At 37.2% G+C, this 26,084-nt stretch overlaps 1 protein-coding gene across 1 annotated transcript in view; it reads left to right on the plus strand.

Moving 5' to 3' along the window:
- TDRD9 (tudor domain containing 9) overlaps positions 1–24,888 on the plus strand; it is a 45,843-nt gene extending 20,955 nt beyond the window's left edge. Inside the window, exons 14-34 of the mRNA XM_058026480.1 lie at positions 486–648; positions 731–794; positions 1,263–1,326; positions 2,808–2,852; positions 4,335–4,388; positions 5,954–6,070; positions 6,871–6,978; positions 8,953–9,053; positions 9,681–9,854; positions 11,102–11,213; positions 12,570–12,782; positions 13,706–13,795; positions 14,959–15,219; positions 16,468–16,617; positions 17,666–17,736; positions 18,092–18,201; positions 18,366–18,459; positions 19,124–19,262; positions 20,342–20,451; positions 22,745–22,817; positions 24,145–24,888. Coding sequence (XP_057882463.1) covers positions 486–648; positions 731–794; positions 1,263–1,326; positions 2,808–2,852; positions 4,335–4,388; positions 5,954–6,070; positions 6,871–6,978; positions 8,953–9,053; positions 9,681–9,854; positions 11,102–11,213; positions 12,570–12,782; positions 13,706–13,795; positions 14,959–15,219; positions 16,468–16,617; positions 17,666–17,736; positions 18,092–18,201; positions 18,366–18,459; positions 19,124–19,262; positions 20,342–20,451; positions 22,745–22,817; positions 24,145–24,240 — 2,409 coding nt within the window. The 3' untranslated portion in view covers positions 24,241–24,888. The remainder of the gene's footprint in view (positions 1–485; positions 649–730; positions 795–1,262; positions 1,327–2,807; positions 2,853–4,334; positions 4,389–5,953; positions 6,071–6,870; positions 6,979–8,952; positions 9,054–9,680; positions 9,855–11,101; positions 11,214–12,569; positions 12,783–13,705; positions 13,796–14,958; positions 15,220–16,467; positions 16,618–17,665; positions 17,737–18,091; positions 18,202–18,365; positions 18,460–19,123; positions 19,263–20,341; positions 20,452–22,744; positions 22,818–24,144) is intronic.
- The last annotated feature ends 1,196 nt before the right edge of the window (positions 24,889–26,084 follow it).

Raw genomic sequence — 26,084 nt, forward strand, 5'->3', positions numbered from 1 at the left:
GAGAGTCTTTCAAGCCTTGGTCTCTTGTTGGGTTTCCATCCTTTTAGCATAATTTCTGTAGTTACATCTTTAAAACACAATTGTAATTTCATCAGGGAGTAATGATACTCTTTGAGGACTAGCATCTATGGTGAGAAAGAACAGAGAAATAGCCAAAAAACCCTTTGTAAGCGATATTGTTTATAAATAAGTAAAAAATCAGACTCATAAACATATGATTTATAGAGGTCAGTCTGAAGATACCCCTCTCACCTATACAAGAAGGATAATAATTTTGATTTTCAATTTAAAAAATTAAGGAAAATCTTCATTGCATTAATTTTTTTTTTCCCAAAGTGCATAAGAAATAAATATTTGCATTATTTGTAGCTTGCTTTTATATCCAGTATATGTAGCAGCTTTGGTTTCTAAATTGCCAGGCTTTAAAAATTGTCTTAGGTGTACTTAGTCAGCTTTTACAAGTGAATACATTTTAATTTCTCTAGCTTGGAGCACTTACAACCTCTGTGCAAACAGAAGATGATCTGCATGATGGTGAGCTGACTTTCTTAGGAACGGTGCTGACACAGTTGCCACTGGACCTGCATCTTGGAAAATTGATAGTCCTGGGGCATGTCTTTGGTTGCTTAGAGGAATGCCTTATTATAGGTAACTGAAAGAAAACATGTGAGAACATTTCTCTAGAACCAGATGATTTGCAGGCTTTAATTTTGATTTGTTTTTGTTGTAGCTGCAGCGCTGTCTTCGCGGAATTTTTTTGCAGTACCTTTCAAAAAGCATGTTGATGCATACAGGTAGTGCCCCAGATGTTTCATCACTTTCTAACTACGTTTGAGAGCATAGGGCAGAGTTGATTTCCCAATATAATTTTCCATCTCATGAGTCTGATTTTCTGTTAAAATGCTAAGAAGTGCAAAAAGAAGCTTGTCTGAGTAGCTGATACTGGAATCTATTTATTTGGGAACATAAATCACAGAGCCTAACTCACCATCTGCTGAGCACAAGGCCTGGTTCTTCAGCTATGCCTTTTTCATGTTGCAGTGTCTATTAAAATGATTCTTTAAATAGCAAGGACAATTACTTATTATTATCCTGCTCATACAGAGCATCTCCTTCAGTGAGGATGTGTGAATAAGAACAAGTAATTACAATCAGTGTATTGATCATGTTTATTAAAGACATGGAGGATGTTACTCAGCTGTGTAATACATGCAATATTTGAAAAACATATTGTTGCTAATAGTTTTTGTTCATGTTGACAGGAAAAAAATGTTTTTTGCTGGGAATAGTAGGAGTGACTGTATTGCAATTCTGAATGCATTTAGGGTAAGTCTTTCGTTCCAGTTTAGATTACAGTGAAATCTGATAGACCAAAGATTCTCACTTTTGTAGGATCACTGCAGCATTTTTACTTAGCAGTTCTTAAAAACATCATATTACTGATAGCTGCATATTGATATTTTCTGCAGTCTTGGTCCAACTGTGAAAAGTTTCAATTGTCTCTTCTCTAATAGCCAAAAATGAAATGCCAGAGATATGGTGATGTTTGTAGATAGTTTTTAACCAAGGACAGTTTGGACTGGTAAATTCTAATACAGAATGAGTTTGGTGACCTTTTTCCAAACTTCTTAGCTTTGGCTTTGGGATGGTTTTGTGCAAATGTTATTTTTTGGTAGTCTTGGCTATTTGGTGGCTCAGTACCATGGACAGGGGTCAGTTCATCCAGTTAGAGGCAGAGCTGATAAAGCCCAGCAGCAGCTTCTGCTAGAAGAACTTGCTATTCAAATTCCAACATTTTCTACAATGCAAGCTCTGGTGTGTTTTTTAATCTTCTGGAGAGTCCAAAATCTTCAGCTGCTGATTTAATTTATTCTCCTTTTTTTGAGCATGTTGCCCTTTGGTCAACACTGACTTGGATTTTTTCTACTCTGCTGTTAGAATTTTTTGAAGCATACATGGGCGTGTATGGCACATGTATCCACTAATCCTGAGGCTCAAAAATAATGTTTTAAGAATTCCCTAAATCCTGTTACGTATTTCCCTTGTGTCCACCTGGTAATTATCACCTGTGCATCTGAAGATGCTGTTTCTGTAAAACAGTATGTTATCCTGGAGAATAAACAGGGACATTCAGACAGAGCTTCCAGTGAAATATCTCTGTGTGTGAGTGATGTGAAAGCTTTGTTTTGAATGGTTGAGTATCAGAAAAGAACAGGTAAGTTCAGGAAAGTTTGTTTCCAGACTCCTTGGTTCAGATTAGATTCCTTCTTTTCTGTCAAGGTAGGGAAATGCAGTCTGGCTGCTCAACCTTGCATGTATTTTATGTCCCCAGTAAACTGGATTATTGTATTATGAGATGACTTGCTGTCAAAATAGAAATGTATTCTGCAGGCATCTGTCAGAAGCTGCCTAATAATGAAGTAATTTTCATTAATATGCTGGGTATTTTAATTTTTCTTCCAGCCCTGTTTTCTGGGAGGCATTTGCATCAGAACTTACCTGAATCAGTCATTTCATTGTTTTTGTCCCAAAGCCAGGAGAAAAAGAAACGGTTTTGAAAGTAATCTGCTTTTTTAAAGTGTCAAATTACAGCATACAGTTGTTCTAATAATTTGTGGTTGCATGTGCTTTAACACTCCATCCATTTCCTCTCATGAAGCCAGGTGGACAGCCTGTTGTTAAAAAATTACCTTCAGTGTTGATATGAAAAAAAAAGTTTATCATTTTAAATGTCACATTAATATTTGTAGTAATTATTACTAAAGCATTACATTTTGTATCTGAATACTGCACCATTTTTTCCTTAGGCGTGGCAGGCCTGCAAAGAAAAAGGGAAGCTGAGAAATCCCAAGGTTAGTTAAACTTTTTCTTCTTCTCTATTCAAGGTTGGTGACTTAAGTGCTGGAGTATTTTTTTCATAGTAAATATGAAAAGAAGTTTTGCTAGCAGTGTTTATTTATAATAATTATGATTTTTTTATGCATAAATAGGCTAGGCTTTGAGAGAAAATGAGCATTTGAATCCAGTGCAGAGTTACTTGAAGACAATCCCCTATGTTAGCTCCTTCCACAGATGAATCAACAGTGGCCAGAGGGTTTGAAATCCAACCTAAAAAGGGAAATTGAGCTGTAGTTGAAATACTTTTATTGTGCATAAGTATCTCTATTTTTTTACATACAGATTTCTGTGCCCTCAAAAAACCCTGAAAGATGGAAGATGCTTAAGTGCATCAGTCACAAAAACCAGTAGCATGCCCCCAGTCCTTTTTTTGTGTGTACAAGATAAAACCTTTTTTATTTCCCTTTTTCTTCCAGAGTGTAATATCTTTTATGATCACCAGTGCATAACATACACTGAGTTACAAGTAGCCAGGATGTCTGATAAAGATGTGCATGCAAAGAAAGGAGTTCTGAGTTTAAGTGTTCCCAGATTGCCAGGAAATCCAGCGGCATCCTGGCTTGTACCAGCAGTCATGTGGCCAGCAGGACCAGGGCAATGATTTTTTTCCCCCCCTGTGCTTGGCACTTGTGAAGGCCACACGTTGAGTCCTGTGTAGAGGATACTGGAGGACACTGAGGTGCTGGAGCGTGTCCAGGGAAGGGCAGTGGGGCTGTGAAGGGTCTGGAGCACAAACCTCCAGGGTGAGGAGCTGTTGAGGGAATTGGGAGTTTTTAGTCTGGAGAAGGGGGGCTCAGGGGAGACTTTATTGCTCTACAGCTGCCTGAAAAGAGGTTATGTTGAATTGGGGGTTGGCCCCTTCTCCCAAGTGATAGAAGCAGAGAAAAGAGTCCTCAAGTTGTACCAGGAGAGGTTTAGGTTGTATTTAAGAAATTTTTTTCACTGGAAACATTGCAGCAGATGGCGCAGAGAAGTGGTGGAGTCACTGTCCATGGATTTCTTCAAATGCCATGTGGGTGTGGCACTTGGGGACACGGCTCAGTTCTGGACACAGCATTGCTGGGTCAGTGGTTGGGCTTGAGGATCTGGGAGGTTTTCCTGAACAGTAGCATTCCTGTGATTCTCTAAGTGTGAATGTTAAAGTAGATATTTTTTTTTTTTAGTAGCAGCACAGAGCAGTTGGACTTGTAGGTTGATAATGGGAAGGTTAGATGACCCACAGCTGCATTGGTCATAAAAAAAAATACAGTTTTAGTCAAACAAATAACTGTCTTACATTTTCATGCATGTCATAATACTTAGTATGAATGCAAAGCTGTGAAGTGTGATTAAATTCTGCTGTTGCTATATGCAACTATTATTTGTGTCCACCTGGAAAAGCGTGAGATAAAGTTTACTAGCAGTAGAAGAAAAAAAGTTCTAACTTTCTTTTTCAGGAAGAGCTTGAGTGGGGTCGATCTAATTGTATTCATATAAACAAGATCAAAGAGGTAAGATTAAATAGGTAATGGTTTTTATAAGCAGAAGGACTTTTCTTATTCTCCGTAAATGTTAAAATCTTGGATAAACCTACTGTATTACATATCTAGCAATATATATAGATGTGTATTTTCTTAAAATAAACTATTACTTTAGTTGAAAGGAATTTTGTTATGATAAACAGAATGGTTAAATTATTAACTGCTTACCATTTAAAAATATTTTTAAGAAACCTCTTATTATTTGCTAATTTTATAGATTCCTCAGATCACTTGGTTGTTGTGTGACTGCTTTCTGTTGTTAAATAACTTCTGTTTTCTGGTTGGGAAGACTCTTAAGCAAACACAGTTACATAGTGAGGCCTGGACTTGAGAGTCTGTGGGGCTTTTTTGCTAACATTACTGCAGCAGTTAATGAAAACTCAGCATCACAGTGGGCTTCAAGCTTAATGGGATATATGGAGGAGAAAATAAATAAGATAAATAAGACTAATTGATCAGCAGAATGCCCTTGGCCATTATTTCACCTTTGGCATGAGCAGTGCAGGGCCTGTGTTCAAAAAGCACAGGAAATAAAAATAGAATTTGATAGTGAGCAGCCGTCTGGATAAGAAATGCCAGTAGTTTTATGACTTGGAGATGTGATAACCAAAAAAAAAGAGATAAAAGCAAATTTTGTAAAACTGGACAGTGGAATGATCAGTCTCACATGGCAGCCTCTCAGTTTTAAATAATGCTGGAAGAGGTTGTACATGGCATAATATATGAATTTAGAATGGTCACCTGCACTTAACACTTAGTAAGATTTGGGGGTTTCTATTTGCTGCACCTAAAGATCCTAATTTCATAATCACTTGTGTGGAAGTGAGTTTGCAGAACTGAGTCAGTCCCAGGGGTTCCTTTCTGGCAGTGGTTATGTAGTGTGCTAGAACTGCCAGCAGCTGAAAGGAAAGGGAAATGTAGCTACAAAAAATGTGTGTGGACAGTGCTTTGTACATCTGCTCCAGAATCATCTGGGAGAGTGAAGGCATTCACTCTGTGTGGTTGGAGGACCAGTGGTTGCTTGTGGGAGTTTCTTGGAAATGCTGAATATTGGAAAAGCTGAAATAAGTTCTGCTGGGGGGCATAAGTTTGATCTCTCTCACAGTAATCAGAGTTGTCTGCTAAACTGAGGGTGCAGCATGGTCACTGCTGCAGTTGGGTGCAGAATTCCAGATTGCTAGCAAGATTTTTACCTCCTAAGTTACAAACCTAAAATGATTTAAATAGAAAATACTATCTTGTACAAGATAATTCAGTTCTTTTCCTAGTTTTCTTCTGTGTCATATATGCATGATATGCTTTGTGAATACAGAATTGTTCTTTATAAGGAGATTTTGGGAAAATTGCTTGAATCACAGTACTGAAATTATTTTCCAACATAAAGGTGCTGAGCAGTATATTGGTGAAATGCTTACCAGTCACCTGAAAAGGGAAGGGAGTTTGCCCAGTTATTTCAGACTTTACCTAACAGATTTTATTTCAGTTTGTGGCTGGCTTTGATCCATTTTAAATGTAACTTGGAGATCAAATTTCAGGTGGCAGAGTTATTTCACAACTTGAAGAAGAGAGTCAGTGCATTTAACATGCATGTTAAAGCTCAGCCATCTCCTATGGACGAGGAATATGTGTGCAAACAACGCTTCATCTTGCAGGTAATGCTTTACTGTCGTAAAGAAATGTTATTTACAAAAATTGCAGTTGAATCTTCATATCAATTTTCATGATTTTCAGTTCATAATATTGATGAACTAGTATTTCAATTGTTTTCCAAAATTCTATGTGGATGTAGCAGTTTTGGGTAGGAAAAAAAAGCAGTGTTTTGGCAGTGTATTGGCAGTGCAGAAGGACAGCTAATGTTAGTTAATTGAAAATTATATTATCCCTTGCTTGAGGTGTTTTATTTGAACACTGGCTTGGTTAGTTGGTGGGGAGGGGGTGCAGGGAATTTCATGTCTAGCTATTTTAACTTTGTGTAATTTCTAATTAAATTTCTTGTCTTATTTGAACTGATTAGCAGTGCTTTTATTTTCCCAGACTTATTTATCATTTCAGTGGCAATTGGTTTAACTGTGTAAGCAGTGAGTTTCTTGGAACTGAGTTGTTGAACATTTTAAGATACAGCTTGAAAACTGAACAATTTACCTGTAGCTATTTTGTGTGAATTTGTTTTAATTTAGGCTCTTGAAATCAGAACTAACAATTGCAGTTTTCAACCAATAGAATAGAGCAAGTCTGCATACAAAAGCATTAATGTTGTAGAATTGTTCCAGAAATTGAGCTCTTTTCACAAAAATCTGTTCTTAAGAATTTGTGTTTAGTCCCCAGTTCTGGTAATTCCTGAACAGAGACGGGAAAAAAATATTAATATGAAGATCTATTGTTGCCAGTGTATTTCATTTCAAGAAACTGAATACAATCTGCTGTGTTTCACAAAGTATTTTCTTGATTTCAGGTGGTAATAGCTGGTGCTTTCTACCCAAACTACTGTACTTTTGCAAAATGTAATGGAGAAATTGCCATGAAAGACCTTGCTGGCAAGGATCCAAAAACCACTGTAATGGTATGTTAAGAAGACGAATTACTTAATTTAGAATCAAGTAACAGAAATATGAAGTGTTTGGGTGCTATTTCAAGTTCTGTTCTGACTTGGGCAAGGAGAGAAATAATTACCTCCGCTGGTCCTTGCTTGGTGTGTCCCACCTTCCTTTCTTTCGATACAATGAACATTGTGTAGGTGGGCAATTTCCAAACAATTCCTGAGAACTGCCTCTGTGCATTTGATTGCTAGTCTTGCACAGGCAAACAACTTTCATCAAACTAAAAAAAAATTGGAAAAATAGAGCAAAAGAAACTAACACTGAAGTTGCAACCCTACATTAACTTGAGTACTCAGTAAAAAGTACTCTTGATAGGTACTTTTCACTGAGTACTTAAGTTAATGTAGGGTTGCAACTTCAGTGTTAGTTTTTTTGTAATCTCCTACTTGTTAGTGCATGGCATCTGTGCTTGTTACTTTAAGGTTACTTAGGTGTTACACTGGGTTTTGTTATCTTCTGAAATTGCTTTTCAGCTGATTGCATGTGTGCAAGTTTAAAATGGCTGTGTTGATTTTGCAAAATTGTGCAGTCTAAACTAAAAAAATGCTTGATGTATCTGAAGTAGGTATTACACTGTAAAACAGCCATGACCTGTGCTTAAAGAAACCAAATCTACCAGCAAGCCTCAAAGAATAGACTTTACTGTCACAAGAGACAATAGATAAAATAGGGGAGAGAGTCAGAAAATCTTGTTGACAAGGGAATTTTTGTGCTCCATACAGTTTAAGGATATTGAAGCAAAATATCACACTAGACGCAATCTTGTGGAATAAAGTCTTGCCACAGCAGCATTGATTAATATTAAATTGGTAGATTTAAATAGCTGCTTACTTTTAATGTATTTAACTCTTGATCTGCCCTTACATCAGCTGCTTGTTACCTTGGAAGAAGTAGCTGCTGTGTCTTCATCAGTGTAAATGATCATCTTGGGCACAAATGCTGCAAGTTCCTCAAGCTCTCACCTGGAGAGATTCTTACAGCCATATACTGCTCCTAATGGTGTGCTGAAGAGATAAAAGATAATTAAACCTCCCACTCCCTGGTCTCTGTAAATTCTCTTCCCTTGAGGCAGTTTCTGCAGTCTGACCTAGACCATGGTTTTGACCAGCAGCTGATCTTAGTGCTGCAGCCTCATGGCCTAGGAGCATGGTGAAAAAACAATCTGTTTTTTCCTGTCTGAAGTTGTAAGAGCCAAAGGAAAGAAGAGACAGTTGCATAGACTCTGAAAAATAGTTCAAAGTTTGAAGTTTGTAATTAGGAGTTCATGATTCTGTATTAAATCAAGATCTCATGAGATACTATTAAGAAAAAGTTAGTGAAATGGACACATGACTGTCGTTGCATGTTAATAATTGTGAAACCTTACAGTGGAGTTACACCTCTACAAAAGGAAGATGATGAGAGTGCTCTTTGCCATCCCTAAGAGGTTTATGTCCATGTAAGAGAGCTTTCCAGCTGTGCAAGCTGTCCCAGCATAGCTCAGTAATTCAATGTGTGATAGGACTGCCAGGATATGCAGGAGCTGTAGATCCTTCAGCTTCCCAGGCTGTGCATGCTGTACAGGATAGAGTTGCCCACTGTGGAAAAAGAATCATAGCAGACCAGTGTTTTATGTTACAAGCAAAATCAGGAGACACTAGACAGCTCTTGTAACAAGTATCAGATTAATATATATATAATTACAAATTAATTTGCTTCATTTATAGTTTGTCTACTGGTTTGAAGTAGTAGGGCATTATTGGCAGCAAAACAGTGGTTTTTATTGTCTTTTGGATTCTTGAATGTACTGTAGTATCTGACACTTTGGAATTTGTTGGAGTTCAGATTGCACAAAATTATTGCAGCTCAGGTGAAGGAGAAAGCTAACTATTTAGGTTAACTTGAAAATGCATTAAAGCAATTGAGGATATCCAAATTTAACATCTTTTTCTTTCCAGCTGAAGAACATTCCTCCCTATGGATATATATACCATAAACAGTTGCAGTCACTGCTTAGACAGTGTGGGCAGGTAAAATCTATTTCCTACAATGGATCAAGGTGAGTGTGAAATAAAATATCCTGCCTTATGTTCTCAGTTACAAATCCAGTAATCAATTTCTTTTGCAGTGATGTACTGACAAATTTAGTTCATTTCTTCTCTTCTATATTTGGAATCAGTAACTTACTTTTAATGTATCAGTGAAAAAAGCGGTTTTGAAGTCTGATGTACATTGGTTGGAATAACATTAGATAAGGTAGCTGAGGCAGAGCCTTCTGGTTTGTCTCTGCTGTTCTCTAACAGTGGGCCTTAATTGCAAATCATCTGTCTGTATTTATTTCTGTCTGTTATGCTGAATTTAGCTCATTTGTACAGTCTGATGGCTTTTTTGAGCTGATAATCTGACTAATTTCAGCCTATGACTGCCTAAAGTTGAATTCATGTAACCCTTCTTACTCCTTTTCCAACCTTTAATGGCTTCCTTATTCGCATATATTTTCACATCCTGTTTGCATTAAATTTAACATGTGCTGGTGACAATGTTGGAAAGTTTTCTTATCACCATCATGATAATTAAAGTTTTAAGGCACATAAAAGCAGAGCCTGTGAGGAGTGTATCTTTTACTGTTTGCTGGTCTGCTAAGATAAAGACAGGGAGCAAAATTTTTTTTTTTTTTTGCAAACAGGGCTTTTGTGGAGTTCTCTCGTAATCCAAAGGAGGTTTTTAAGGTTCTCCCTGAAGTGTACCTGGCAGTCAAGATGTCACAGCTGAAGATTCCCTTTGAGCTGTGTGTTCATCATCCAGAGGATATCAGAAGACAAGTGCAAGGTGCAGAAGCTGTAGGTTTGGAATTTCTAAGGTAATTGTATTACTTATGTAAAATGTGTTTCTTTGCAGCAAAATGAGGTTTGCTGGGTTTGTTGGGAATTTCCTTGGAAGTGTCACCAAGGGAAAAATGTTAGGTTCAAAAACCAGATGTAAACTTTGTCTAAGCAGAATGTTTTTGCAGGGCTAGAAATAAGGTGATTGTTTAAAATATGTCTTTATAGATAAAGAGAATTCCAATATGCAGTCATCTTTCCCCCCACCCCCAAAGTTCTAGTCCATTTTCCTTTGACATACAAAAATAGGAATGTACACAGTTATTTCTGTTCCTGACAAAGACAATGTGGGGATTGCAATAACCAAAATAAACAGGGAGTAGCATTTGGGGACAAAAAAGAAAGGGAGAGAGACAGAGCTTAACAAAAGTGGGAGAACATAACAGCATGAGATGTTACAACATAATAGGAAATAATGCTGAGAAATGCAATGTATTGAGTCTCTTTGGTCCACACCTGCTTTTGCTCAGAAAATCTGGCATGTTTGTTCTGGGGTTATTCTATGCTGTGCTTCTGAGCTTCAGGTCATACAAGTAACTGATAAAATGGCATTCTGCTTAGCTCCTAATTAGTCTGCAGCCATTTCAGTGTTTTAAAATAAGAAATCTAGAATAGGAAGGCAGCAGGGAACTGAGAATGTTGAAGTACAGGTGTGTATTTTACTTCCAGTTGATTGTACTTAGCTTTTAATAAAATATTTTAGCACCTTCCCTCTGCCCAAAATAGCACTTAAAGTCTTGGTAAAAATTGGCTCTTGAGGAACTGAAGAGTCCTAGGCTGAAAGACTTAAAAGTTCTTATCTTTTGTCAAGTAAAAGAAATTTTTATTTATATGTATATATATTTCTCTGAAATTTTGCTGAATTTATGTTTGTAGTTTTGTATACTGTGTTTTAAAAAAATAAGTTTAGAAGAAAATGCCATCACGAAAAGCCTCACTACTTAACCCTAAGTTATTTCACTTTCTAATAAAGTGATGGCAGAGTTGTGCCCTGGTATGTATCTTTCTGTGTTTGGTTATATTGCAGTTGAAACAGTTACTCTGCAGTAATTTGGTTTTTTGTGGTCATTTTGTGTTCTAATTGAATTAATGTATTTCTAAATAAAAGTAATTAAGTATATAAATGTGCCCTGGGGGATACCTTGGAAGCAGATGAAAGCAAAAGAGTTCATCCTCTTGAGTTTTCCCTTGTGAGTGAAAATTTAGCATCTTCATTCCATTTTAGAGTAAATGTGGATTGTCAGAAGCAGACAGTGGAGCCTGTGAAAATCTTATTTGGTGATTTACAAATGTCAAAGATGATCCCAAGTCGTTTTCTGTCCATCAGGGTAACAGAGGTAGGAATGTTATATATAAGTAGGTCGTATCTAATAATGAGTACCTAGATAGCTTAGCAGAAATTAATATCTGACCAGCTTTTGTCAAAAAATTGGGTACTGATAATGTTTTTAGTGCAGAGGTGTCTGTAAGAAGCATGGAGAATATTTTGGTCTTATTTTTAGTAGTTCTTTGTTAAACAGTACTCACATGTTTGCACTTCACAAAATTTGTGGGATTTGCTGGCAGTAAATATTAGCTGGAAGTAGACATGAATGTAAAGAGGATTAATGGAAGAGGTAAAATACTTCTGTAAACTATAAAAATGAAAATCAGAAGATATTTGGGCCATTTACTTGGTTATTAACTGCCAGTTTTCTTCAGAAAATGTACATATGAAAAATGAGATTAATTGATGGTAATATATGCTCATTCAGAAAAAGTATTTCATGCATGGAAGTGTATTAGGGGAAAATTCTACGTATATACAAACATTTCTGAAATCTGAAGCTGAGATTTTTAAATCTTGTGTCAGCTATCATTTTCATTAATTTTGCTAATCATCTTCATTAGTCTTACTAGAGTAATAGCAATATATATGCTGCTGAAATAAAAATAATAAAAACATTCAAAGCACTGAGCTAGGGGAAATTATGGGATTAGGTATTAATACAGCTCTTGTTAGTAGTGGCATGTTTTGCAAGTGGAGAAAAGAATATTTTCTTCCTTTTAGTCAGCTAAATCTCTTGGATGAAAAATGTTAATAAATTTGATCAGACCCATTGCAATCACTTGGCTGTCTGTGCTACTTCTGTTTTAATAGGTGAATTTATATCTGTTTTAATATTGTGAATAAAGATTGTTTTTTATCACAAGCAGTAAATATAAACTCTGAAGATTCATTTCAAAAGATTACTTGCTTTTTTAATAAGCTTTAAATAGATGTATGTTCTCACCAGTTCCCTAAGGTAGGGCTCATCAGAACAGTGACACTGCTGATGGGCTGGCACACGTAGCTGGCTGGTACTCTGTCACTAATAAAAAAAGGTGCACCAAATCTCTGCACCTGTCTAGTAAATCTTGTATTTTCTGTGTGTTACCTTGGTTTAGGGAAATGAAACCAGTCCCTGTATTTTAGTAATGCTTAGCTCAGAATCTGTTTAGATGAAAAGTTGCAGTAGCAGTAGCATAGAAAATAAACATTTTCAAAAAATCCTAAATTATGAGACAGAAATTCTTCACTACATTGTTGCAGTGTGTGTGAACTGTTTGTGTCAGGAGTAGGAGTTTTCATGTATTTTGCTGAGATAGGGTTTGTATTTATATATAGGAAGAATAATATGAAATCTGTCATTGTCTAATTTTTATACTTGCAGGTGGTAGAAGTTGGACACTTCTGGGGTTATAGGACAGATGAAAAAAACACAGCTGTACTCAGAGCTCTGAGTGCTGAAATTGACTATCAGAACCTGATGGATTTAGCAGTGCCTCCATGTGTAGATGTGCTTTGTCTGGCACCATTCACTTACCTGGGAAAGAGAGGATACTACAGAGCTCACGTTCTGTATATTCATGGGAATCTTGCTGAGGTAATGTGCTGTGTCATATTGAGTTGGCAGCATGTAATTGGGTTAACAATCTTGGAGTTTGCTGCCTGTTTTTTATTTATTTTTTCTACAAATCACTCTGTCCAGAATAGATTAATTTGTTTCTTTTCCAGAACACAGGAATTTTTAGTATTGAGAAGCTCTTGCAGAATGAAGTAAAATAAAGACTAAAACCTGCAGTGAATCTGAAACTGTGGGGTTTTTTTGGAGTGGTCTTTATGCTGCTGAGTTCTATATCATCATCAAATTAATCTGAATATTTTGGCTCTTTATGCTGATGCGAGTAATGGAAATCAGTGCCACAGTCCAAGATTGATATTGACTTTTCAGGCCAGTATTTTTCAGCAGTTTTAGGACAGTTTTTAAAGATTGGCCTTTGAATTCCTTTTATTTCTTAACCTGTCTGAATGTCATCACTATAGAGTTAATACTGAATATTGTCATGATTTAAAGTAATGAAAAATGAGTGACTAGTAGTGCTAATCTCGTCACTTTCTCATTTGAGTTTATACACAGTCACTGAATACCTGTTCACATTTGCTTAGCTAAAAGCAGTTTTTGGTAGTATCTCTCACTGAAGGAGTAAGGTTACACAGACTTGAATGTGGGGAAAGAATTTGGAGTCTTTCAGAGAACCTTGCCTTTTCTAGATTTAGTGAATTACTTGCATTACAAGCAGATATTTTTGCCAAGGGATCCAATAATAGATGTGATAGTATTTGACATATTCTTTTTGACATGACTTCATTTGCATGCTTTCTAGACTTTGAATTTGCCTCCATGTGACTTGGTAACATTTGTGTTGTACTGTAATTTTTAAACTCAAGTCATGACTTTTCTTGCTACTAAAGGTAGCAGTTTTAATGTTGTGGAATCTTTGTTGAATCTCTTGATTCTTGTTCCAGGTTTTTTTTGTGGATTATGGCAATAGATCAGAAGTGCCTTTAAATAAACTAAAAGAGATTCCAAAGTGTCTTCAAGGGCTTCCTTTCCAGGTAGGGGTGATGCTGTTGGCTGTGGCTTGCTGGATATTTTTGTGTCTGGCCTGGCAAACAGGAGTGAACTTCATGTCAGGATGCTTTTCAGAATAATACTTAAATAATACATATTTTGCTGATGGAAGTACCTTCAAATCACCTTCATTAATAAAATTCTAGAGGTGTGTGTATTTACAGAGCCAAAATTCTTGTGTGTAATTGAACTGTGTTGTATTTAATTGTAGAGAAATTCTAATTTTGTAAAGCTGTGGGTTTTTTTCATGCTGTTTTGCTGTTCTCTGAACTGCTGACTTTCCTGGGATCTTTTCAGACAGAATTCTCCATGATTAGATATGAGTGTTATAGATCTAGTGATGTTTTCACACAAATTAAAGGGATTCTGTAGTTAGTTTTTCAGAGAAATAATTCTCTGAAATAAATAAAGTAACTATACTTTAATGGTAATTCAGTTTTTCACTGTTCACTCAGATATTTTTAAGCTAGTAGAAACAGTTGTGTCATACTGATTGTTTTTTCAGAAGCATTTAATGATGAAAATGAGAAATGGACCAGCAGGAATAAGATTAGATCTTGACAGGGCTCATTTTGTTTGGTTTTCTTTAGTAATTGATGTAAAAAATAATTTTGGCAAGAAGCATCCTCTTTTGTATTTTCTGAACATGTATTAAATGGAAACATATTTCTGCTTCAGGCCTGATCTTTTAATGACCACTTTTAATGACTAGATAGAAAAAACCCAGGGGTTTTGCTGTAAATTCATTCAAAGACATAATTACAGGGACTGATTGTGGACATGGGAACTTAATTACTCTTGCCTGCCAGGAGCAGAGGAGCCATAGTGGTGTTACCAAGTTTTCTGTTATCTTAGTTCAAAACAGTTGTAGACTCTAGTTTTTTCCAGAGAAGACATCTCTGTTCTCCTAAGATTTCATTGTGAATAGTGAATTACTACCAAATTACCTGTTTTGCACTGTTTGCTCTGATTCCTTAGCAACTCTATTGAAGAAATATGAGCTGTCAGTGTTGGCAGTGATGGAGCAGGAGTTATGCCAGTAGCTTCACAGCAGCTGTAGGAGTTAACTTAAGTTGCTGAGAGAGTGAAATATTTCCTTGCTGGTTCTCTGGTCAGTCGAGCGCTCTTTCCCCTGTTTCTGCTCTAGGCTTTAGAGTTCAAGATCTGCAAGATGTGTCCCTCTGCCAAATCCCTGGTGTGTGGGGAGCCGTGGAGCTGCAGTGCCAGCCAGAGATTTGCCTCTCTGGTCAGTGGCTGCACTCTGCTGGTGGAGGTTTATTCCCTGGTGCACGGCGTCCTGCACGTGGACGTGTTCCGGCACTCGGGGCGCCGGGGGCTGGTGAACATCCGGGACGTGCTCGTCGAGGAGAGCCACGCCGAGCTGGCTGAGGAGTCACACGAGTCACAGGTGGGTCCTCACTGAGCTGCTGCTGCTTGGCTTGCTGTGATTTGTTTCACTTGTGCCCGTCTGTTACAGGGCTTGCAAGGGTTTCAGGGTGAAGAGAGAGACGAGAGTGCTGAATCCATGTTTCAGAAGGCTTGACTTATTATTTTATGATATATATTACATTATGACTATATAAAAAAGAATTGAAAGAAAGTTCTCAGAAGCTAGCTAAGCTAAGAATAGAAAAGAATGAATAACAAAGATCTGTCTCTCGGCAGAGAGCGAGAGCCAGCTCTGCCATGAGTGGTCAGTAAATCCAAACATCCACCCGAGACCAATCATAGATCCACCTGTTGCATTCCACAGCAGCAGATAATCATTGTTTACATTTTGTTGTTGAGGCCACGGCTTCTCAGAAGGGGGAAAAATCCTAAAGAAAGTATTTTTCACAAAAGATGTCTGTTTTTTCTTTTTCTTTCGCAAAAGATGTCAAGCTGCAGCTTGACTAGTGGCAAGGTAAGTACTTGAATATGCACACACACAAAAATACACTGCCCTAATGCGTATTGAGCTGTTGGCCAAAAGCATTGCTGCTTTGAGACCCCTTCTGCAAAAGATGTTTCCTGGGAAATGATTTCCTCAATTGGACTGCTCCAGTCTGACTTGAAACTCTGAAAAACTGTAACTGCTTCAGTGTCACAGACATCTTTTGTGAAAAATACTTTCTTTAGGATTTTTCTCTCTTCTGAGAAGCTGTAGCCTCAGCAACAAAATGTAAACAATGCTTATCTGCTGCTGTGCAATGCAACAGGTGGATCCATGATTGGTCTCTTGTAGATGTTTGGATTTACTGACCACTCATGGCAGAGCTGGCTCTCGCTCTCTGCCGAGAGACAGATCTTTGTTATTCATTCTTTTCTATTCTTAGCTTAGCTAGCTTCTGAGAACTTTCCTTCTATTCTTTTTTGTATGGTCATAATGTAATATATGTGTATATATATATATATATATATATCATAGAATAATAAGTCAAGCCTTCTGGACATAGAGTCAGCATTCTTGTCTCTCTCTCATCTTCAAAACCCTTGTGACCACTGTCACACTTCAGTTTTAACTCTCTTCCAGTTTGTTGTTTTATGTAATCTGAAAGGTCATCAGAACATTGTTTTTTGGCTTTGTATGTATGCATTTCTTTGTGTAGGACCGTGTTTGTAAAATTTTTGAAGAAATAATTGTTCCAGACTTTTAACACTTCCCATTATTTTGTAGCAAAGCCATGATTTGCTCAAGGAATTGTTTTTGGACGGAGCAAAGAAAGAAGAGCAAATGCCCATATCTGTAGGACAGGAGGAAAAGCATCTCATTGAAAGATTGTTGAACTGCTTTTCTGAAAAGAAATCTGATGCACCAACCCATAAGGTAACTTGAGTGGTGGTTTTGGCCTGTCATCACATGACTCTGCTTCTCACATTGTTAGAATGGAGATGAGGATTGAAAGTACCACAAGTCATGAAGCTCTATTTGATACATTTCGTAGGACATTTCATCATTCTGCTTTCTGTTGGTGGAAAGCCATAGTGTGACCACTGTTTGACTGGTCTGCTGCAGCTTTGAACAGAGTTTTGAAGTACAGCCTGAGAGCTAAGTGATCCTGCTCTTCTAATAAGGCAGCACTTTGAACTCAGGCAGAACAGAGAGAAAACTGAACAGCTGAATGTAATGTTTCCCTACATGGTAGTCTTCATTATATAGCAAAAGAGCAAGTTTACAATCCTCTCAGTCTTTCAGAAAATCTAAACATGGTTTTCACTGTACACAGTGTTTGATTCTTCATCAGCCAGTGATAGGTAAGCAGCTGGGATAGGTGCATCAGTGGTACTGATGCTTTTCCTATGCCAGTGCCAAACTCAGAAGTGTGTTCTGAGCTATCTTGTCACTACTAAGTTGGAATATAAAACAGGAAGATGTGTGTCCTCCTCTGCATTGTGATTACAAGTTAGGCCTCATCTACATTCTGATTATTTTTCCATTTCAGATGTGACAAAATTTCAGGCTTTCAAGCACCTAATCATGCTCCATTTATTCCTAGGAGTAATCCTCTTTAACTGCCCACTTCATAAAGTGAGAGATTTTCAAGATTAAAGACCTTATCATGTAAATAAAATTACCTGATTTTCTTCAGTGATTTATGAAGTCTGAACTTGTGTTTTTAAGCAAGAGGACAGTCATGAATCTGCAGCACCTGTGAAAATAAATAATTTTATTTAAGTGCCTCAGCAAGCAAAGTTTGCTTTAGATGAGTGAAATGGAAGTGTTGTATTACCAGTTTAGCAGCTCAGTGTTGGCTCAGTACATGCTGAAATGTGTTTCGCTTTAATTTATAAAGCATTTAGATTTGAAGAGCTCCAGGTGCTGGCCAACTAGAATATCATTTCTTTCTCTCTCTCTCTCTTCCCTTTTTTTGAAGGTAACAGTTTTTGGTCCATTCAGTCCTTACCAGTTGAAATGCTACAGTCTGACCAATATATCCCAATTCAGGTATGAGAAGACTTATTGGGAAGTATAGTCATGTTCTTACCTTTTATTTTCAATAAATAAACTGGGCAAAAAACACCTAGTTACTCCTACAGATATTTTTCCAAATTTTTATTCATTGAAAAGACTGAAGGAGTCAAACTTAAATTGCATTAATACACATGCTATTGTATTTAAAAACTTAGAGTAGTTTTAAGGTTCATTATTGTCTCATAGAGAGATTATTTATTAACTGTCATTTAAGTCTGCTAACAGCAAGCATCTATTCTGAGTTTTGTTGTGAATTTAAAATGTTTTTTTACTTACATGTTTTTATGAGTTTGGAATATTTTTATTGTTGAAAATATTTCTTCCCCAGAAACGTTTTCATACATAAGGAGAGCATAAACTCCATTGTTGTCCATGATGGTGCAGAAGATCCCTTTCAGCAGCTCTTGGTGGCCACTGATATATCAGTAACTGCAGCTGGTAATGCCTAATAAAAACATCTGGATGATTTCTCTAGACTGCTGGTTTTATGAGTAGCTCTATGAGTAAATATGTCACTGTAATTCTGTATTACATCTTTTTGAGGTTTTATTTTTATTAAATGCTCCTTAGAGTTATTTGACTTTGTTTTCTTTTGGTGCCAGGGTCTGTGATTTTAGGGGAAACATCTTTGATGCCTCCTATTCATGGCCTGCTTGCACTCCTCAGTATGCTGTTTGCTCCTGCAATAGAGCTCAGGTATTTGTACATTTCAAAGTGGTGGCTCTTTTATAATTTTCTTTAGGATTCCCACAAAGTTTTGACAGGTATTATTTATTTGCTTTTAGCATTTTATGTATTCTCTTCCTAGTGCTTTTTTTTTTTTAATGAGTATTAGTAAAATATGTAGGTAAAGTAACTTGTTCATGTACTTATGAATTAGTGGTGCTCTCATGATAAGGCATTACAGCTCCTGCCAGTTGTGCTGGAAGCCTGGGAAGATGGAATGGTAAACTGGGAATGTTAAATCTACATGAGGAGAGGGACTTGCATAATTTTTTGTAAAAGCTGAGCTCTCTGTGGCATCGCTGTTGTGTTTTCTTCAATTTCTGGTGTTTGCAGACTTTCATTTCAAAATAGTGAAGCTTGCTTTCCTTTATTTTGCTTATGTATGATTTTTTGGTAAGTTTTATGAGGATATAACTTTTGAGGTTTTTATAACCAGAGCTTCAGTTTTGTATCATCACTGTATATTTTAAAAAGCAGTATGACTGACTGAGTATGAATGCCTCTCAATTCTTTCAGTTTCTTTCAAACTCATATCTTGCTTTGCATGGCTTAGACAAATTCATTTAAGGCTGTCTTCATAAGAGTTTTGTTTCTTCATCTCTTGGTGATACTGTTTTCTTTCTTTTTCTTGTAGAGTTGATAAAAGTGGGAAGTATTTTACTGGTGTTTTGTGTGGTTTGGGTTGGAGTCAGACATCTGGGGCTCCACTGTTCCCAGCAAATGATATGGAGGTGGCATTTGATGTGCATTTTGGACTGGAAGACATAACAGAGGTAAAACTTGAGTAAGAATTTTTACTATGGTTGGAATTCAGTAGAAGTCAGTGCATCTGAGGTTGTTACTCTTAGTGTTAATAAAAGAGATTGTTTGGACTGTGGGGTTTGGGTTTTTTGTAGTTTTGTTTGTTTGTAGTTTTTTCTTCAGTTTTGTCTGTCTGGATTTTTCAATGTGCTCCCTTTTTATAATCTTAGATTTTATCAGGAGAAGCAGTTGCCCCCTCCCTACACTCAGAACTAATAAGATACTCTAGAATGCTGCATTCTTTTCAAAATATAATCATCAATTTTGCACTAACTGGAAGTCAATGCTTACTAGTTTTCTTAGGATTGTCATGGCTTTTACTGACAAGCAGAGCACTGATGCTTTGCAGGCTTCAGTTTGATTTTAGAGCTCTGATAAGTCATCTGTATTAAGATGCATCTCAGAGCAGATCAGCCAGACAAACAATAAAGCTTTTGCACTCCTCATTACTGCTTTGTGCAGCTCAGAGAGTGAGGTGTGTACACAACCTGTGCAGTGCAGGACAGTGCCTGGGACAGTGAAGGACGTGCCCTGGTCAGGTCTGTGTGTGCAGCAGGTCCTTGGGGTTGTTCCTGAAGGCTCTCCAGAGACACAGTGGACATGCTGGTGCACACATCTGTGAGCTGTTATTTTCTGGAAGCACAGATTTGGGTGTGCTGGCTGTATTCATGATGCCTTAGACAGAGTGGTAACACCAAGCTGCTGTGTATGTGAAAAATTATGGACAGAGAGAGAAAATGCTAAACTTTCACAGAAGGAATTCTGCTTTGGAAAAAGTCCAGGCAAGTGGTAGCTTGTATGTCTTATGGCATATCTGAGTAACCTTAAAAACTGTGATACCAGGTGACTGAAATGTTAACATCACTGACCACCAGAGGGGCAGCTGCAGGAAGAAGCGTTTCTGAAACTTCAGATGTTTTTACTTCTGGAAATACTGATGCATTTGAAGTTCAGTGATGTGGATGCCACAACCAGCTTCATGTCAGTGTGGTATGATACAGATCTTGTGCTGGCTTAAAGTGCTTTATATTCTGTATCTGGTGTTTTACAGATAAACAGTCTGAGGACAGCCATGAATAAGCTGCTCTGTGAGCAAGCATTGCATTTTGGACAGGAGCAAGTGGCACAGCTGCAGGAGGATATTCGTCAGAAGCTTCTCTGGTAAGGATTTTGTAGAAATAAGATCTTCTGTTTGACAGTCTCAGCAAAAATGAGTGATTGCTTGAAGCATAGCTCAGGTTAGGCTTTGGAAAAATAATATATGCTCTCATTTAATGATGCATTTCATTTATTTTGTTTATTTATAAAGCAGTATACTAAACAACCTTAGACTTCTCATGGAAGCACTGGTTCTTCAGGGAAGCCAAATCACTTCAGAGTCATAAAACCTAGACTGTAAAACCTGTTCTGCAGGATATCAGCTCTTATGTATCCTTGTTTTTGCACCCAGGACAAAGCTAATGGAGTCTTACAGCATAACAGTGCAGAAAGATTCAGAATTCTTTCTTCCTGTATATTAAATTTGAATCATGTATGCTGCCTCTCCTCCCTCTGCAGACCTGTGCAGAACAGGCCCAGACAAATTTAGGAATTGAAGTAAGACCACCTGCCTTTCTTCCCTGCAAGCCTCTTGGAAGTGAAGCAGGTTCTGAAAAGACCATTGTGATTCAGTGCAGCCAGCCTGGAGAATTTTTCAGCTTACACTTGGGGAGAAGGAGTGCAGTGAAATATCCCAGAACAGCTCCTTCTCTCTGTCATTGCTGAGCTTAATGTGAAAAATCTTCCCTTGTTTTTTTACCCTTAGCAGAATTTTAGTGCTGAATGTATCATCAGGAGACTTTTCTCATCCTCACCTGGCTCTCCACTAAACTGTTAAAAAGAGTTCTGGTCCAGAGGCCATAACATAACTTTTACCAACCTCATCTGTAAGAAATAGGACCTTTTTTTGCCAATAGAGCTTTGCTGCATGATGTCAAAGTTAGGCAGTTCATTGTGCTGATAAAGATCAGAACCCTGCTCTTACCCAGGGTTATCAGAATGATTATCAGAGCAGCTGTTCATGCTGATTTTTCAGGTGTTCCTTGGTTTTGAAAGTACTTGCTCTCTTATCTGTGGAAAAAACCCTATTAAATTGCCTTGAGTTAAAAGCAGACACCAATACTTCCTATTTCCAAAACTCCAGATAAAATTTGGGTGCATTCCATAGTAAATTAACAAGTCAGCCTTACCTTTTGAGGCACTAGAAATGAAATTAAAAGAGCACAAGCAATGGAGAAGTCAAGGAATGTGGACAGGCAGAAGGAGGCAAAGCCACAGCCCCTGTCTGGAGGTGACAGTGACAGTAACAGCTCACGCTGGGACATCAACGCCTGCATGCTGAATTGAAGGCACTAAAATGTCACTGCTGTTTGCTCAGACATGTGAATGCTTGCTGCACTTTGGGCACCTATTTTGGGCTGATTGTTCAGACATCTGCAGCCAGCTGGGAGGGGAAGGGTCAGACCTTGGCACAGGTCCTGGGCACTGATGTGTTCCCAGCTCAGGCAGTGCCGACTGCCTGACTCGGTCACTCATCAGCCCCAGGCTTTTTGTCCTCAGGATTTTCTACCTTTCTGTGGTAGTCTTTTCTCTCCTAGAATTTTTGTACATTTATTGGTTGTCTTCCAACCATCCTAGAGATATTTTAATTAAAATTTTTATTTTATATTATTCTTGTGTGTTTTTATTTGAAGCAATAAACGGTCTGATCGGTCTGATTATTGTAATGATTACTTCTTTTCCTTTGCGCAAAATCTTTCTTGGTTTTGGTTTTTTTTTTTTTCCAATTGTACTTTCTGTGTTTTGGAAAAACATTTATTAATTCAATTACATAGGTAAAAATTTAGCCTGAACAATCTTTCATAACTGTTTTCCATTTTTCAAAAGCTAATTGTATTTACAACATGTCACCACTACTTAAGACTAAAATCAGTTTTTGAAAAACACATCTAGACAGAATTAATTAATGTCTACTACTGTTGTACTTTGCACAGCTTGAGGAAATAACTGGAGCAGACAGACAATCTATAGTAATTGAGTTGTCATGCAAAACAAAATACCCTAAAAATAGCTGTATTATACATTCTAGTGAGTAAGCATACATAAAATGTAAGGAATAAATTACAGTTGCAAATTCTTGTGCTTTGTAAAAAAAGAATCTCATTATCTTCCTTAGAAGAAGATACATTCTGATATGTGATATGTCCCTGTGAAAATTTGTATTTTGACTTATTCCACTGGATGGGCAAAGTACAGAGAAGTGAAAAATCAGACTAGATTAAGAGGGAAATTTAAGATTCCCTTTAGCACAGACACCTTGTAAATACCTGGTTGTATCTCATATAAAAAAAACCTTTGTCTTTGTAATTAACCAAATACAGGTGTATTTCTCAAGGCTGTATTTATGTAATTTCAGTTTAATCTGCAAATCAAAGCCTCGAGACATAATTGATCCTACCTGGTATGAGAAGCCATATGTATGGAATCAGGTAAGGATATAAATGTTAAAGTTGTTGTGGGGTGGGGTTTTCTTTATTTGGATTTTTTTTGTTTGGTTTGGTTTTTTCATTTGTTTGTTTTTGGTTTTATTTTTAGTGTTTTGTTTTTGTGGGGTTTTTTGTTGGTTGGTTGATTTTTTGGGGTGTCTGAGTATTCCAGTACAGTTAGTTAAGAGTGTTGAGAGGGAGAACTTCTGTGGTTATTGAATTATAAAATACCAAAAGCACTTTAGGGTTAAATTGAAGCATAAACACTTTTATTTATGTAATCACTTATGGTTGTTGATACCCTGTTTATGTAGGGTCTCTTTAGTTGTTGGGTGGCTTGTTTTTTTTAATTTTGTGTATATAAACATTTAGCATTTTTAAACAGAACTCTCCATGGTTGTGAGATTGTAAAGGTAACTTCACATTTGTTGAAGTTAAAATTTTCTATTCTTTCTATTAATAAGCAGCTGTAGCTACATTTTCCTGAATGCAGTGCATTGTAGTTTTGTTTTGGCTTGCTGTGGTTTGAGGTGGCTTTTCCTTTCCAGGCAGACAGAAACGTGTCTTGTTCTATAACAGATGTGGTGGGGTCAGGCAGGAGGGCAGTTTTCTCAGGACCCAGGAGGGTTTCATGGGAGAACTCTCCTAGCTTCCTACTCCATTAGAAATCTTGCCTTTCTTTCTGTAAAGGCCTCTGCATGCCGCTGGATTTCCTGAAGAACAAGTAGAGTTTCTTAATTAAAAAGGGAGTGAGGAATTAGTGAGTGCAGGAATAAAAGTGCTGCACACACCCTCCCTGTGCCTCTCCCACCCTGCAGCCTGTAAAGGAGGGGTTTGGGTCACCCCTGAAAAGAGGGACAACAGAACAACAAACCAAGGGCACTTATTTCTAAAAGGCTTTTTTTAGAGTGTGTTCTGATATACTGCCTTAGGTCAAAATGTTTCTATTTTCATATTTCAAATCCAGTTATCCTTGGATTTAGGAAGATAATACACTCACTTCTGCTGGTGTTTTTCTTTTATAACAAGCTAATGTGTAGGCCTTGAATCAAGATTTTTTCCACTGTCTCTGAAGAATCCCAGGACATTGTATATCATAAAATACTGCCTGTAATGCTTTGGAATTGATTGTGAAATAGTGTTCTAAAATCATGGCAAACCATGAGGTAAAGCATTTTGTAGCCCTGGATCTTTTGTTGCAGTGTGTGGCATGGAAGTGAAATTCTTGTATGATTTAAAACTCAGAATTCTTCAAGACATTTTCTTAGCTGTGTTATATAGGAAAACATTCAGAATGCATTCTGACTTTCATCTTGCTTCTTTTGGCCAGGTGGATTCTCAGTGTGTTATTGACGAGTCTGAAAAGCAGCATGAAAGAGGAAATCTTGTTTATCAGCTCCACAAGCTTGTTTTGTTGAAGGATTAAGTATTTCTAGAAGTCTTACAGAGGATGAGGTATTATTAGTCTGAAAATTAGTTCTGTCTTGTATGCATGTTTTGCAAGACTGTTCCTTAAGATGACTACTGAATGTACTGAAGTACAGTTTGGAAAATGTTCCAGTGTTTCTGAAGAAACTGAGGTTTGCCAGCCTAGAGCAGACAAGTTCAATCATAAAAGAAACTGATGTAAATCAGGATGCAATTTTCATTTTAATAGTACTTCTGAACAGATTTATCACAAGGTACACAAAAGATGAAGCAAATCTAGGCTTAGTGGTTCATTTTCTGTCCAAAAACTCATAAATTAGGGGCATTACTTTTTTTTGTCTGTAATTGCAAGTTGTATTTTCCTGTTTTCTTTTTTATTAGTTCTTAAAAAAAATATGCAACAAAGGGATTTGGAGTTTTCCTTACCCAAGAAATAGAAGTCAGGAGAAACTGATGATCTAAATGATGTTCTGATCCAAACTTTATCTTCATATACTGGATACAATTTTTTTGTTAATTTTTTTGTGTAGCAAAAGATAACACGATTTATATTGCTGTATGGCAGAAGAATGCTTTTGAATTACTAATTCATGGCACTTTGTTTCATCCTTTCAACTTACTTTTACCTGAGAGATCTTTAGCCCTAAAAATGAGGTCACTGGTTTCAGAATAAAATGCAGAAATTAAATAAAATGTTTTTGTCTCTTCCTTTGTGTTCATGCTTAATAAAAGCTAAATTTAGTTATTAAAGGTATGTGATTGCATTCACAAAATACATCAATACAGAAACAATATATGGGAGAGAATTAATTTTCACTGTTCATTCAGTGATTTGAAGGTCATGTAATATCCAGTCATCCTCTGAAGGACAGAGAATCAGTGGTCACCATAAAGAAGTGGCAGATTTTTGGAAAACAAGGGGATACTTAGAATAAGAAATAAATTCTTTAAGCTATAATTATACAGAGGGATGACTGTCTAACAGGCAGTTTCAGTGGTTTATTAGAGCATTACTTTCTTAGACCCATTTTAATGATCCTTGGGAATTAGAATAGTTAGTGAGAGAGGTCTGACAGAAAAATTGCATCTCAAGTGGCTTAGACAAGAGTGTTTCTCAGCCAAGTGTTGTACATCAATTAAGTGTTCCTGTTAAACACCTTCAGGGGCAAGTGGATCAGGCAGGATTTCAAATCTCGCTTTTGTCTATTAATGATGGGACTTTCTGTAGGAAAAGGAAACTTGGCAACACACAAAGGTATGGGAAAGATGAAGGAATTCATTCCACATAAGCAGCAGGCATATTATTTTTTGAATTTTTAAACACTGTTTCTCCCATGTGTGGGTCTGTGTGTGTGACTGTGCTGCCACCAGGTGGGGGCTGCTGTGATACAGGGCAGAACAGCCCTGAAGGAAGCTCAGCATCCTTCAAGTCAGCCTTGCTGGGTCATGATGTTTATTTGTAGATGGATATATACAGTACCAACATTTAAAAAGGAGCTGCTGTATTTCATAGTTTGATTTAGGCTTCAACAGCATTGCAAAGTCACTTGAACAAGTTTAAGGTAAGTAGCTTCAGGATTTCCCTCTCAAAGGGCAATAGGATGTCACACTATTGACATAACAAATATTGTGATGTAGCAGCATCTTTGTGACTGTGAACCTGATCCCAGCTCAGCTTTGTGGCTTTTGGGGGCTGCTTCATAAGAAAAAAGGCCATGACTGCTTGTCAAGATTTGCTTTATCTCCGGGTGCTCACCAGCATTGAGCAGAGTGACACTTCAGTTACCATAATTTGCTGTATTTCTTCTTTGAGCTTAAGGTGGAAATACTTAAATCTATAAA

Source organism: Melospiza georgiana, chromosome 6, assembly GCF_028018845.1.
Source record: "Melospiza georgiana isolate bMelGeo1 chromosome 6, bMelGeo1.pri, whole genome shotgun sequence".
Classification (NCBI taxonomy): Eukaryota; Metazoa; Chordata; class Aves; order Passeriformes; family Passerellidae; genus Melospiza; species Melospiza georgiana.